Genomic DNA, 16131 nt, shown 5'->3' with positions numbered 1-16131 from the left:
TTATATTCTACACTTAAATCTACAAAGCATCTAAAAACTAAAAAATATGGATATAGTCAGAATTAAAACAATAAAAAAAGTGTGTATTGTCTTTTAGTGCATCTCTCCCTTTGCCCTCTACCGCTCCCTCAAATCCCTTAGCTGGCACTTTGTGTGAATGTGTATATATTAGTGTGTGTGTGTGAAATTGTGTCAGTGTCAGCAATCTGAGCGGAGGGGGCTGAAAACTCCCCACGCCAGCGGGTTCCAGTGTGCCCCCCGCCCGTCCCGATCCACACAGTTGGGCTTAGCCCCACAAAAGGGGGGATAACAGTTTAACAGTTGCCGTGGAGAGGAGGGGGTAATCCACGGCATAATAGTGCGCACAACCCCCCCCCCCCTACCCCCTACCCCCCAACCCCTCAAACCAACCAACCAGTTCATTCTGGACTCAGCCTGCCAGATTGAGGGCCCCTGACGCCTGGAGGGTCAGGAGAATCAGTTGGGACTCCAAACATCACCACAGACATCATGTCAGCTGCCTCTACTCTGCTGCTAAAACACACATAAATACATAAATGGAGAAATAACACAATTTTAAAACATCAATATCGAGATGTTGCACAGCTGACATGACGTACTTGTTGCATCGCCAAGGTGAATATTCTCTGTTTTCAGTCAAACAGAGGAATTCTTCACAAGGTGTGCGTTTGTTTGATATCAAAGAGTGAAAATGAAAAGCGTGCACAGATGCAGCATCACAATAGGCTCTATGGCAACAGCATCATGAAAGAGTTTGTCCCCATGGTGATCAGAGCTGCACCTCACAACTAGTTTGTGGAAGGAAAAAAAAAAAGGAGAGTGGGAGGACATCATGTGTTCATCATGTTTGTACCTTTGCCATTGCTTTTATTCAATACTTACTGTATTTCTTCTTCTGTTTAACACGGAAAGCCTGTCCATTTCACTTCAAATCTGGACCTTTTGAAAACCTCATTTCCCTCCAGAAGATAAAGCATCAGCGGACAGAAAGAAGAGTCATATTTATCTCATATCATCTGATGTTGAAATGCAGTGTATGACCCAGCAGATCATTTCAAAGCAGAGGATGTGGTCTGTTCTCGTTGCTCTGGTCCTCTCTGCTCACTAATGGTCCCTTTCTCCTATAATTGATATGAAAATCAGGCTGAGCAGCAGTAATGGGTGCCAGGTGCTCAGGACACGCCAACGCAGTTCAGCCCGACTGGAGGAGACGACAGGACAAGCCAGAAACACCTTAATGTTAATGTGCATATACAGTATTTGTCACATTATCAAAGGAAAGACTGGTGATGAGTTTATGTTTTTGTTGTTGTCATCAAATTCCATGAAGAGACCAAAACCAACTATACTCATTTTAGCGCCTTGTCTATGACCTAAGACTATAAGAGTCTACAGCCACGCTAACAGCTCTGCGAGGTCGTATGTAGGCACAAAACTGTTGAGCTAAATGCTAATGTTAGTATGCTAACATACTCACAATAACAATGTTAACATGTGGACTTTTAGCAGGTATAATGTTTACAATGTTCACCATCTTACTTTAACATCTTAGCATGCTAACGTTTGATAATTAGCACTAACCAGTAGTACAGCACAGTTGCGGCTGATTGGAATGTCAGTTGTAAACAAAAGTAATGGACAAACAAAAATTTTGACCAATAGGAAAAGTCGGGGATCACTTTTCATTATGAATGTGTGAACCCAGTCTGGACCAAAGCGGTGGACCGACCAACTGACAAAACAACGTTGCCATCCAGAGAGCCACGTGGCTAACTTAGCGTAGCAAATAAATCGTTTCATTTAAAAAAAGGCTCAGTAATTTCCTTAAACAGCTGTACAACATATGTGTGTGCTATATTCCCAGCTGTGGATTTATACACATTTGGTGTTCTAGTGAGTATTTACAGCAGCAGGACAGTGTACCAGGGATTAAGTTTTACAGTGCAGAGGAACAAGATATATCAGGCTTTGGCTGCACAGACAATACTTATTAGAGGATCAATTCATTGTTTGGTTTTGGTCTTTTCAAGAAATAAAGAGAATATCACTAGACTTAAGGCCATTCATACTTTGGGGTGTATATCTGGCAGCATTTGGGGAAAATATAGGTAAACTAGTTTAGAGACGAGACGATTCCATTTGATATATTTCTGTAAATACATTTTCTGAAACAAAAAAAAGTATTAATTTACTTACTGACAGACAACCTTTGAAGCTGGCAAATGCCACTAACTGGCGTTCAACTTCAACTTTAAATGACCCACTTTTGTAGCAGCGCTTATGATTATGATCACGTTATTTCAGTCCTTTTCCGTAAGTGGTTAGATCATTTTGTGTCCTCACTGCAATGTTTCAACCAGCTGTGTATTTGATTCATCCAGACTCTGAAGTGGCCACAATCACTTCAGTTTGACGATAAGTGAAAGGCTCCAGGTAGTTTTCTGAAGATGCATTAAATTGCTCAAGGTCGGTAGAATGTGTTGGAGGGAAATTGGTTGAGTGTTATACATACAACCTTGTAGAGACATATTTCAAGGTTCTTGCACTGACTAACGTTTGTGCACAGGAAGCCTCGATAGGGCCTGAGGTGTGGGCTAAGGAGAGAGAGAGAGACTGAGAGGGGGGAGGCTGCTCTCATCAAAGGACCTCTCAGACTCTACAAGTTAATGAGGGATGTAGCAAAGACCCTGAAGCCCTCAGACCCCGACAGCTACACACAGACGGACGAACAGACGGACCCACAGAGCAAACAAAAAAACCTGAGGACAACATTGAGTTGGAAATGACGTGGCGTGAGGTAAGCATCTTATTTTATTGCCTTAGTGTTTAAATCCCTCATGGTTTCCTCTTGTAGGGTCCAGAATCAAAAGAGTAACTCATTTAACTAACATGGCTTTCACCATGGAGATGAATTTTATGGCAGCACTTTGCTAAAGGACAGATGGTTATGAAGTGTTTAATTGGCATTGGGACAATTGATGCATTTTTTATCCATTTCTATCAAAAGTGTTGAAATACAACTTACTGACATGGAGTCATGGACTTGTTTGTGTTAGATATAGTGATAGAATAAACTTTTCTATGTCTCTTTTGGTGTTTTTAAGACCACTCGTGTCATCTTCGACATTTTACAGCAGTAGAAGGTCCTTCTTGAGAATAGTGCTGGGCGATATGGCCAAAAATGTTATCACGATAAATGTTAAGTCATTATTTATTTTGTTTAAAGGCTGATTTATTTTGCTCATTCCGCTCCAACTACAAGCGCCTCAGCCACTGTGTCTGTACTCATATCTCTAAACAACAACAACATGATTGGCTGGTTGTCTTCTTCTTCTGTTTGATGGTGGGTGGCAACTAGCATTTAAGGTGCATTAGCCCCCCCCCAGTGTATGGGTGGTTTGATTATATCGAACATTTAGCGAACATTTGTTATGTTTCTATCGAGGGAAATTATGTCTAGATAATTATCGTATCGCCCAGCTATACTAAGGAAGTAGATTGATAAACATAACTGTCAGCATAAACAGCCTTTGTCAGGCTTTGTGATTATATCAATAAGTTCAATGTTTTTGATCATGGATCCTAGAGCTTATATGGTTTGAGCTAAGATTCCAGTTTTTATTTACCCCCAAAACCAAAAAAAAAGAAGATGTTTGGTGATCTAAATATAGACCGTCTTTGTTTATGTCCCCGTTCTCTGAGGAGCTACGTAGTCGGCAGTTCTGGCGCGCCATGCTGGCAGAGCTGCTCGGCACCCTGGTATTAGTGAGCGCCGTGCTGGGTGCCTCTGTGCCAGGCCCTGGAGAGGCCCCCGGCGGACCCCTGTACCCAGCAGTGGCAGTGGGTGCGGTGATTGTTGCACTGGGACACTGTTTTGGAGAAATAAGTGGGGCACAGGTGAATGTCTCATAGTCACACATTCATTTCAAAATGTTATTTTTTCTTTCTCTGATTTACTTGTTCTTGATGGAGACTCTTTGCTGATGGTAACACAGCAGCTGTCAGTGGTGGAAGAACTACTCCAAGTTCCAAGTACCAATATCACAATGTCAAAATACTCTATTACAAGTAAAAGTCCTGCATTTAAGATCCTACTTCAGTAAAAGTACAGAAGTATTATTAGTTTAATGTCCTTTAAGTATCAAAAATAAACCTATTCATTATGGCCCCTGTGAGTGATATTATCATACATGACATTATTAGGTTGTAAATACTGATGCACCATTGTGTATGTAGCATACTGTTGGTTTTAACTACTTTATATACAGGTATGTAGTTTAGGCCAGTGGTTCCCAACCTAGGGCTCAGACCTCTTCAAAGGGTCACAAGATGAATCTGAGGGGTCGTAAGATGATTAATGGAACCAATCGAACTGTTGTTTAATGAATCTGAGAAGTTTAGAGGGGGAATAACCATTTGCTGGAACTGCTAACAACATCTGCAACATGACAAGGGGCCACGACTAGACACTACTTTTTTAGAAGGAGTCACAAACCAAAACGTTTGGGAACTATTGGTTTGATCTGAATGAAAATAGCTGTTTTAGCTGTTTTTTAAATGTTTAAATTATCTTTAATACACTATATAAATAAACCTACTTACTACTTTTTATGTTATTTAATTGTCTTTCAATATTTGTAACATTTTCTATATGTAAGCATGTGTTTGTGCTCTCTGATCAGGTGAACCCTGCAGTGACTCTGTCTCTGTTGGCCACTCGGAGGCTGGATGTTCTCAGAGCCCTCGTTTATATTGCTGCACAGTGTTTGGGGGCCTCTTTAGGAGCCGGGGCCCTCTACCTGGCCCTGCCGCTGAAAACCACTGCAGAATATTTTGTCAACAGGGTCAGTTCTCAGATTGTTAGTGGGCTACCTTTTAAAGTTTGAGAGACTTAACATATTTTCTGAATATTCCTGTCTTTTCCTGCTCCTCTTTTACCTGACTCAGGTTCCTATAGAGTTGAACGCAGCTCAGGCTCTGGGCGCAGAGGTTCTGTGCACCTTCCAGATGGTCTTCACTGTGTTCTCAGTGGAGGATCAGCGACGGAAGGAAAGCCCAGAACCAGGAAACCTGGCCATTGGATTAGCACACACTGCTGGAGTACTAATAGGGGTAGGAGGAGCTTTCACACAGAATGATGTATTTTTCTGTCAGAAATAATCAACTCAGTGTTAATTTATCAGCTGCTCAGTTTTGTTGTCACAAGTTGATTAACTTGATTTCCAGCTGTATTCATTTTTTACTACTAAAGCTACTACACTGCCCCTGTTTTAACTGTCTTTATGGTTTGCATTGTTTGACTTTTGTGACTCACCTGAGACATGTAACAAACATCCATCATGACAGAGAGCGTTTTAACCCAAATACAAAGCATGTGCCATTAAATGAACAATGTTTCTAAAAAACATTTAGTCAACTCATACTTCGTACACCACTAACTAAGTTAACAGAACTTTCTCACTTTGCAATGAATCATATTTATGCCAAAGAATATAAGTTGGCATTTTTACAGTGTACAATAACATGATTACTAAGTGGTTAACGATTTTGTCTCGCAGAAAGTAGGTCCTTTTTGCAAAAGCTTCTCAAGTCTCTAATGCTTTTCTGTGGAATTAGCATTTACTTTTCATGGGTTTCATCTCAAAATCCATAGACACGCAGGTCAGGTAAATTGTACCATACCAAGTGTGAGACACTGTTTGTAAAGAAGAAACCTTCTGGGTCTAAATAGGAATAAGGAGGCTGCTGTACATTCAGGAAATGTATTCAGTGTCAACCTACCAGCTGAGCGTTAAAGGAAATATTTTTATTTATAGGAAAAGTGGATCATTTACATGAAACAAGACGCTGAACAAATAAACTGTTTAAATATGAAATGGAAAAGCAATGTATACATATGAAATGTGTTTCTGTCAGGCGCGGTTTTCTGGTGCAAGTATGAACCCAGCACGATCTCTTGGTCCAGCCATCATCACTGGCTTCTGGGAAAATCACTGGGTGAGAGAGAGAGCCTCAAAATCCACATGTCTCCATGGAAACTGTACAACTGATTTTTCCAATTTAGTCAACGTTCATATGATAAGAATAATACAAGCAGTAACATTTATTGAATAATCAAATTCAGTGAATATTTGATTTTGATTGAATTAAGTATAATGGTGGAAAGTAACTAAGTACATTTACTCCAGTACTGTAATTAAGTACAATTTGATGTACTTCAGGTATTTTACATTTTGTGTACTTTATACTTCTACTCCACTTCAGTCCCAAAAATGTATAAACATTTGCGTCACAGAAATTGTTTTTTTCGTCTTTCCTACCCCATTAATCATCTCAAGACTCCCCAGATTTATTGTGTGACCCTTTGGAGGGGGACTCATCGTTGGACTTAACTACCAAACATATACAAACACAAGAAATAGTTTAAACTTGCTCCACCTCAACCGGCTACAACAGTAAAATGCTGCTCACACACAAATGCATCAGTGTTTAGTAACTTATAATGTCTTATATAATGATATGCACACAGGTGCAGTTGTTCTGCAGAACGAGTACTTTTGCTTTTGATACTTTAAGTACACGTAGCTGCCAATACTTCTGCACTTTTACTTAAGTAACATTTTGAATGCAAGACTTTCACTTATAATAGAGTACATTTACATTATTGTGTTGGTACTGTAGTGTCCCAAGTGTAAACATTGCCTCAGTTGTAAAACCCAGTTGATATTCAGGTGAATCTAAGTTGTCTATTCGTCTCGGACCATCCAGATAAAGTATTAATAAAGCATTCCTCTGTCTAAACACAGCTCTTAAATATCAGTATAACCAGTTTTTCTGTTGCCCGCCTATAGGTTTATTGGATCGGACCAGTGCTCGGTGCTATACTGGCCGGAGTGTCCCACGAGTTCTTCTTTGCACGCAGTGCCTCTCGCCAGAAGCTGGTGGCGTGTCTGACCTGTAAGGATATCGAGATTGTGGAGACGGCCAGCATGACTGGATCATCGCTGTCCACAGTCACACAGAATGCCATGAGAGCCAAGCAGGCCAACAAACAAGAAAACAACTGAGGACACGTGCATGAAAAGAACACATAGAGACACATACAGTTTGCAATATCACAGTGACTTTTATGAGGATGTACAGTTCATCAGTCGTGTAGATCAGGCTTGACAGTGGTGGGGACCAAAGCAAATGGTAGTAACTGTGCATTAGGTAAACTTCTCACATATGAGCCCTTTTAATATTAATAACATGAGGTGTAAAAAACTAAATGATACAGTAGCTGCCAATGATCCTAGCGAGGAAAAAATGGTTTATTCTATATTCAATATTATTGTTTCGAGTTTTAAAGCTGAAGAAATGAAGAAATACTAAAATGTGAAAGTAGTAACACCTTAAGAGAAAATTCGAGGGTGGCTTAATTAATTGTAAGATTGATTGTTTGATCATCCTGTTGAAGTGTCCTTGAGCAAGCCACTGAACCCCAAAATGCATCCCAACGTGATTAATCTGGGGTTTATTTCTTCAACCAATCGCTTTTTTCTATAAAATGTTTCCCAGAGCCAAAGATGAAGTATTCAAATTTTCTTGTTTTGTCTGACCAACAGTCTAAAACTAAAAGATAATCAGTTAATGATGATAGAAAACAGAAACAAATGAGCAAATCCTCACATTTTAGAACCGGTGAACATTTGGCATATTTGCTTGACAAATGACTCACATGATTTGTCGATTATCAAAATAGCTAAAATGTAGTGTCATGGTAGCATGCGAGTAATAAAGTCTGCAAACTAACTCAGTAATGTCAGTTTCATCAGCAATATCTATCTAATGTATCTACATTAGCTAACATTAGCCACTGTAAGCTCCTGGTCTTACCAGACAAAGAGAGGCTGCAGCAGCAAGACCCCTCAGTGTATTTAGATGAGCGAGGGTGTATTTTATTGCTCATGAATTCAACTTTTTGTTTCAAAGTTACACAATCTAGCTTTTAAATGTTAATGATGTGGCGTGATTCGATTTTCATCATGTGTCTGCAGGTGTCCAACAGTGTTATTCCTTTTAAGAGAACACAGTAAATGTAAAACTCGGGTGACAATAAAAAAGGCTGTGTTCACCCATCACCAGCTCATTCTGGAGGCTCATGATGATCTACTAATTCTGGCTAAAATGCCTGTTGCTTTTTGTTGCACATGTGGAGAGAAATTAAAGTGGAAGCTGCGTTTTAAAGGGGCTGAATGTGACCTTTGAGGTCCTAGTTGCCCTTTCATTAGTGTACGTGAAAGTGTAGCCAATATTGTGAGATTCAGCATTGTTACTTTCACATTTGCACATCATTAGAATATATAATGGAGACTCATTGAAATCCTGCTGAAAAACACCCTCATGTTCGCCATTTTCAGTTGCATCCCGTGTCTGTAGATGCTTTGAAATGCTAAAGAGGTCCTTGCCCTGCTTTGTGGGTTCAATGATGCTCTCAATCAGTCCGACATCTCTCTCATGTCTGTGCCTGTTAGTGTCCATCTCTTCTCCAAGGCCTCCTATTCACAATCAAATGGACCTTCATACCTCTGTAATGGCTCTACAGAAAGAACACCTTCAGTGGAAATAAGCTTTGTAATTTAAAATGGATACAATGAGCGTATATGTGTGTGTGTGTGTGTGTGTGTGTGTATGTGTGTGTGTGTGCGTGTGTGTGTTTACATGCATGTTTGGGTGTGTGAGATACATTTTGCTTTCATGAAACCTTTATTCATATTTGTGTGTTTTTGTACTTAAGTTGTCATGTTCGTCTTGTCTTAAAATATGTTTTGCATGTAATCTAAAGGCTTAATTCACCCAAATTTATACAAACACCCATTATAATAGTATAGTAATAGTATTTAGCCTTGCAGATAGATTTGCTGATTTAATGTAAGTACACTCCATACAATTAATAGTGAGAAAAATCTGTTTTTTATTTGTAATTTGGATGAACTGTCCCTTTAAAATCAATATAATATATACAAAAAACGATATATTCATGATGTAATAATACTGATAATTGAGGTAAAACATGTTCATTGTACACTGTGTTATCTGGAGTCTAAAATAAAACCATGTTAGCAATCAGTATCACTATAGTGGTGTAATTTGAGTACACACATGCACAGTGCACACATACTCAAACATAAACTATTTACACACACACACACACACACACACAACGTGCACAATAGCTATAACTGCCACAGTGCCGCCAGCATTTTGCATTGTGTGTGTTCTTTCTAACATGTATAAAAGGGGGTTAAAACGGCAAGCTCAGCGTTCTGCATTCATCATCACCCCTCCTCCTCCTCCTCCTCTCTCTCCCCCTCACTCTCTCACCCCCCTCACCCCCTCCAACAGTGACGGCTCTCGACTGGTCAGCGAGATGCCCCGGTGCTGCTCAGTAACCCCACCGTCCCCCCCCACATCCCTGCTGCCCTGCTGCACCTCTCCCATTCCCCAGCTCCACACGCACGCAGAACTTTCAGGGCTTTGGTCGTACGTCCTCCTGCAAACACACACTGTCACATAATGCCGACCTCTGCCGAGCACCTCCTGGAAGGCCCTGTCACAACAGAAGACACAATCCGCTGCGTTATGTGAATTATTGTTGGTTCGTTGCTTGTGGATCTGTGTTTTCATTTTCCCTGTTTTTCCCCCCTCTCCCTTGTTGTTTTTCCTCCTTGCACATGTTAGTAAGATGTCTCCACGGCATGGCGTCGGCTGTGGAGCAGTGCCAGTGACGGCTCTGAGCTCTGAGGCAATGTCAAGTTCAGGTTCTAGTGTTCATAATCACAGGCCTCTGCAATGACCGCTGCCACTAGAAAGAGGCTTTTCACCTCCTCAGGACTGCTGATTATCATCGGCTTGGTGGTGCAATTGTCTCCAGTTATATTTCATTACAATTGTCTCCAATAAACAGAAGCAACAATTGTAGCTTTAGCATTTAGCATTGCACATTTGAGACAATGCTTTGTTAGCTGTTACCTCTGTGCTTTAGTTTGATATGTATTTTTGTCTTGTCTCCCTCCATACGTAGCCCACATGCTTGTTACAGACAATGGTTTCACAGGGTCAGGCATTTCAGTGTATGGGTCAGTTCAGCGCTGTTAGCTTTGGGCACTTCCGTCCGGGGCCCCAACTGTATTATCTGCATGTGTGTATATACGTGTATGTGTATGTGTATGTGCGCACGTGCGTGTCTTTGTGCATGCGTGTGTGTCTTCTGTCCTTGTCCATCAGCATTTGCGTCCCCTGATTATGACAGTTATGATATGTCAACAGATGACATACGCCCCCAAGAAAACTTTCTCCTCTCGGCTCCAGCTGCTCTTCGCCGTGGCTGTTCCTCCTAGTCCCCCCCCCCGCATATAAGATACAATGCTTCCTGTTGTCTCTTTATCCAAAATCTTTCTACCTCCCACTAAATGTCTTGTCTCATGGATTTCCACTCATTCTCGCTTTATCTGTTTCTCTTCTTGGATACGATGCCTCTCTTTTGGCCTCGGTCTGTTATTGGGGGGGGCAACAGAGGGGTTAAGTTTGTTTGATTTAGGATGTCCAGCACTGCCGCCCCCCGCCCTTGGCCCTACAGGGGGATTATGGCGTCACCTGGGGCCCCTGGGGGGGTATTATAAAGCCCCTGTCTGGCCCTCTCCCCTCCGTCAGAGAGGCTAAAAGGTCCACCGGACACTCTGTCTATCCCCGTCTCTACTTTAGAAACACCCCTTTAGCATTGATGCCCACCTCCTCTTGACAACTGATCCCACCTGAGATCTCCACCCACACTCCTACGTTATCTCACACCTATGTCTTTGCGACAGGTGGACAGAGGTGGCAAGCGAACGCAGCTGAGTTGACTTTACCGACCCAGTTCACGGCTTGGTAAAGATCCGTTGAGTGGATTCGTCTGTTGACGTTCTGAAATCCTGTTTTGTCTTTGAACTGACTCTTTGAGGGTTTCTGGTCAGCCGAGTTAGCTGACTGCAAAAGGGAGATCCTTTTTTTGTTATTTTTGGCGTTTTGAAGAGGACCGAAAAGGTACACATTTACCTTTTCTAGACTCACCCTGATTTATTTTTAAAGAATCTTCTTCATCTGGTGGAGAGCCTCAAGTGAACAGTCACCATGTGGGAGTTCCGATCCATGAATTTTTGGCGAGCGGTCTTCGCAGAGTTCTTCGGGACCATGTTCTTTGTGTTCTTTGGCATGGGTGCTGCCCTGCGCTGGACCACTGGGCCTCATCATGTCCTTCATGTGGCCCTGTGCTTTGGGCTAGCAGCTGCCACCCTCATCCAGTCCATTGGCCACATCAGCGGCGGCCACATCAACCCTGCCGTCACATTTGCCTACCTTGTTGGCTCTCAAATGTCTCTTTTCCGCGCCATTTTCTACATGGCCGCCCAGTGCCTGGGTGCTGTGGCTGGGGCTGCTGTGTTGTACGGGGTCACACCCGGCAACATGAGAGGCAACATGGCGATGAACACGGTAAGGACCCAATATGGACGTTTCAAGTATCATCACAATGTTGGGAGAGGTGAGGTAGAATATGGGATACATGGCATACATTTCAGAGTTTAGGAATTTGGTAAAGGAGGATTCCACTACTGGTATCAATTCAGGTTCAGCTCAGTAAAGTATGTTTAAGTCCATCCAGGACTATTGAAACCATGGTTTAAAAGACCCGAAGAACCAAATGCCAGTATTTCCAGTAACACATACACTCATTATATATATATATATATATGGTCAATACAGCTCTGATACCACAATTTCTTAAATATTTTTTTGTCCATCTGTGTATCTCCAGCTGCAGCCTGGCATCAGTCTGGGAATGGCCACCACCGTGGAGGTTTTCCTCACCATGCAGCTTGTGGTGTGCATCTTCGCCGTGACCGATGAGAGGAGAAACGGACGCCTGGGATCTGCTGCCCTATCCATCGGCTTCTCCGTCACCATTGGACATCTCATGGGGGTGAGACACATGGAAACATAGATGTTTAAAAACAATTAAATATTTTACAACACAATACAGCAACAAGTGTCTTGTGTTTTAGATGTACTACACCGGTGCTGGAATGAACCCTGCCAGGTCCTTTGCCCCTGCTGTGCTCTTCAGGAACTTCATCAACCACTGGGTAAGACCTGCAGTCACACTGCAGATTTCAACCTCAGCATTAATCATCAATGACTGAACACTGTGTTAACAGATAAATAACTGACGTTTGCTGCATGCAGGTGTACTGGGTCGGGCCTATGATAGGAGGTGCCATGGGCGCCCTCCTGTACGATTTCATGCTGTTCCCACGCATGAGAGGTCTGTCCGAGCGCCTGGCCACACTGAAGGGCAGTCGGCCCCCCGAGAGCGAGACCCAGCAGGACACCCGCGGGGAACCCATCGAGCTCAAGACGCAAGCCCTATAAACCTGCCTCTGCCCCCTTTCACCGACTGGGGCCGAGGGATGAGGGACAAGGCCCTGAGCTACGTCAACCCCACCTCCACTGCCCCCCCCCCCCATGCCTTCACACAAGATCGCACAAGACTAACCCAAATACTCACATCTAGACTAACACATGATAAGATTTATTCCAGTTCCACTGTAAAAACCGACACATAAACAGGTTCACAACCATCAACCTCAACACACAACAAGACTCCTCTACCCCCCGGTCCTCACTCTGTATTCTGAACTGGACATTGTGTTTTTGATAAATGGTGACCAGAGCCTGAACCAGCAGCTGCCTCGTCTCCCTCCGTCTGCCTGCTTCCTCCTCCCAGCCAGGCCTTCATCTGCGACTCCCAAGGAGCGTAAAAACCCCGAAATTGAGCAGAGAGGTTTGGGGAGGCGGGTGTTGGAAAGGTGTGGGGGGGGGCCGAGGGCAGGATGAGGGTGAGGCGGGGATGTGGGTATGATATGAGAAGGGTAAGAGGGCATGGGGCAAGTGAGGGTGGAGTAGAGGGGTAGGGGTTGGGGTTTGGGTAGGTTAGAGAGGGCAACACTCTGGGTTTGTGGTCGTTTCAAGTTGGGTTAGACCAGTGAAGATGGGCATGCTTTTCATTATTCATCTGAATTTATCTCCATTTTAGTTTTTTTTTTAAGGTTCATTTTGTTTTCTGCACTTCAGACACAAGACGTGGATGTATGATACCATTAGATTTTACCAGGGTTTCACTATTTTCAATCACTACATTTTATCTGTGGGTTTGTGTTTGTGTGTGTGTGTGGATACTTCTGCAGTATATGTGTGTGCAAGTGTGTGTGTGAGAGTGAGCGTGTGCATGTGTGTGCGCCTGCCTGTGCGTATGAGTGTGTTTGCAAGTGTGTATATGTGTGTACGTGTGTGATCAAGATTGCAGATACAGTACTTTTTATTTTGTTTTATTTTCATTACCGCTCTCCTGTTTCGTACCATTAACTGTGTTCATTTTGTCATCAATTTTTAAGACATGATCATTTCTCCTCCCCTCACTGTGGTATTTGCTATGATATTCATTTTTACATAAACCATCTGCTTTTTTTGTTCTGAACCAGCGCAATCCAAAGGAAATGTTGTATCCCAGCCTTTGATAGTAGGTCTGTTCACTGCAGATCGGCTGCAAGCTTTACATTGAGTCTCCTTTTATTATTTGATCCTTACTGGGAGCACAAGGCGTTTCAATAAACATTTCAATGATATAAAAACTTGATACAAGCTTTTGGGTCATTTTTGTTCCTTTACATTTTGCATTCTGTGGAGTTGCTGGGCCTGGAAGAAAATATGAGCTGCAATAAATAATTTTGGCCAGAAGAGGGTGAAAAGAGCACACGTCAGACCCTCACATTTAAAATTTGAATTAGTTGAGGGAACCTGAATGATTTTTGGACAAAACTGAATCATAAAAGACAACACAGTTCAGAGTGATGAGTGTGCTTTAAGAGAAACAATGCTGTTATAGGCTACATTAGTTTGAGATGTAGTTAAGGGAGGGGTTGTTTGAATAAGACAGGGTTCACCCAAAGGCGAACTATTGCTGCTGTTTGATAAGAAGATAAGTTTAAAACTGACACACTCATTTATCTTTCACTGTCTTCTGCTCTTGTGCATCACAGCTGATAAGTTGTGACTCCACCTCCAGAGTCCTGACAAAACAAAGACAGTTTAAAAGGATAAGTCTGGTGATATTCTACATTTTTGTTATGGTGAACAAATCCCGCAAAAAGATCAAAACAAGAATGAATTGATTCTGCGATCAAGTCTGTGTGGCCAAAACCTGACAGCTTATTCTTCTGTGCCATAAACCTCCAGTGTTGTATAACTAAAACACATCAATGAGCCACACTGTTGCACTGGGTGACCCTTCATTATTATGAACTAGAAATTAGGAACTGTATTTTATTTTAAGTAGATCCCACTTACACCATCCTGCTACTGGAAATCACAAGATCACCATATGTGTATCCATCCGCAGCTGAAAATAGTCCCAAACAAACACAATATTTACTCCTGTATGAGAATAGTTTTCTAAAAACTACAGCGTCCAGCTGTTTTAGTATATTATTTAAGTTTCATGACAGGTGTGAAAGAGGTATAGCCTACAGTGAGCGACTACAAGCCATAATGTGCAGTATATAAAGCCAAAAACAAAACAAAAAAACATCAGCTTTGTACAAAGTGAATGTCGATTGGACACTGAAAAGAATAGTTTTGGGAAGTACACGTTTTCAGTTTCTTGCTGTTAGTAAATTAAAATGACTAAAATTAGTAAATATAAAGCTACAGTGAGACAGTTAGCTTAGCTTAGCATAAAGACCGGAAACAGGTGGAAACAGTTAGCCTGCCTCTGTACAAATGTAACAAAATCCACCTACCAGCATCTCTGAAGCTCACTGATTAACACATTACTGTATATCTAGTTTGTTTAATCCGTAAAAAAGTGTAAAAATGACAATTTGCTGTTTCACTGTGGCAGACTAATGTTTGGCCAGGAGCACTTGCCAGGTAACCACCTGGCCAAGAAATAGTCTGGCAAATAACCCCTCGCAAAACCCCAACTGGTTTTTCAACTTAACTAATTCTCAGCAAGAAAGAGAATAAGTGTCAAAATGTTGAACCATTCCTTTAACCAATATGGCCTTCACCTCAACTCAACAGTTCACCAGTGTGAAGTATCTCAATGACACAAGAAAATGTCTTATATGACTCATGTGTGACTCTCCAGACTCCCGGTAGCTCCCATGCAGCAGCTGTTTCCCACAGATTTTAACCACAATTACTGTAATTAGACTACACTCAGTCTTATTTAGAAATGTTCATTTTATTTTGCATATTTGTTTTAAATGTGACATATGGCTTGGTTTATGACTACTAAGGTGGTGCCACAGCACCGTGAAACTCCAGTATAATCGCGTCTGTCTGTATTCTGCAGCTGGATGGAAGAAAAAACAAACAAAGAAACAACTCTGAGCAGTACAATGGGCTGGAGAAGGAGCTCGGTCCTGACACTGGCATATACTGCATCGCTCTATTTCTCTCTCACTCACACACACAGAAACAAACACCAAACACACTCACACATATTCAGTAACAACATACATCTTGACACCTACAACACATTTACTTGATATGTATTGACAACTTTGTAATTTCAGTATCATAAAACCAAATCCAGAAAAGTCACAGGTCAAAAATAGTCTAATAAGCGGCTGCAGGAATTTCATGTGATCTCTATTGTGTTTTAAGTGTTAACAAAGTCTCTCTCTGAGGAATGTTCTAGCAGTAGCAATATAAAAACAAAATACCAGTGTTGTCTACCTTATTCATGCTCTTCCTTTATCATCATAATTGCATATTCTGTTAAACTGTGATTATCACCGTGTAATGACTTGCCAGCGGCAGATAAATGGAACAAAAGGGGAGTACAATAAACATTTTGTTCATTTCAGATGAGAGACTAATAAAAATGACAAACATAAACTGAACCAGGTACAGAGAGAGTGAGAGAGAGATCTCTAAGGCCATAGACAGAAAGGTAACCTTGAAGAGGAGGTAATTGGACCTGCGTTTCTGAAAGAGGAACTGGCTCTCAGCTTGGCTTATATCCAG

General features: G+C 41.8%; 2 protein-coding genes across 2 annotated transcripts; both read left to right on the top strand.

Annotated features, from left to right (window-relative positions):
* The first annotated feature begins 2803 nt into the window (after positions 1-2803).
* Positions 2804-7088, top strand: LOC139289472 (aquaporin AQPAe.a). Its single transcript, XM_070911083.1, has 6 exons — positions 2804-2818; positions 3724-3918; positions 4704-4865; positions 4969-5133; positions 5938-6018; positions 6873-7088. The coding sequence occupies exons 1-6, from the start codon at positions 2804-2806 to the stop codon at positions 7086-7088; spliced, it is 834 nt and encodes a 277-aa protein (XP_070767184.1).
* Positions 7089-11175: 4087 nt separating this feature from the next.
* mipb (major intrinsic protein of lens fiber b) lies at positions 11176-12471 on the top strand. The gene is made up of 4 exons (XM_070909666.1): positions 11176-11535; positions 11858-12022; positions 12105-12185; positions 12286-12471. Exons 1-4 carry the CDS (start codon positions 11176-11178, stop codon positions 12469-12471), a joined length of 792 nt encoding a protein of 263 aa, XP_070765767.1.
* The last annotated feature ends 3660 nt before the right edge of the window (positions 12472-16131 follow it).

Source organism: Enoplosus armatus, chromosome 8 (assembly GCF_043641665.1).
Source record: "Enoplosus armatus isolate fEnoArm2 chromosome 8, fEnoArm2.hap1, whole genome shotgun sequence".
Taxonomy (NCBI): Eukaryota; Metazoa; Chordata; class Actinopteri; order Centrarchiformes; family Enoplosidae; genus Enoplosus; species Enoplosus armatus.
The sequence above is the reverse complement of the archived record's forward strand: the minus strand, read 5'-3'. Positions and strand labels throughout refer to the sequence as shown.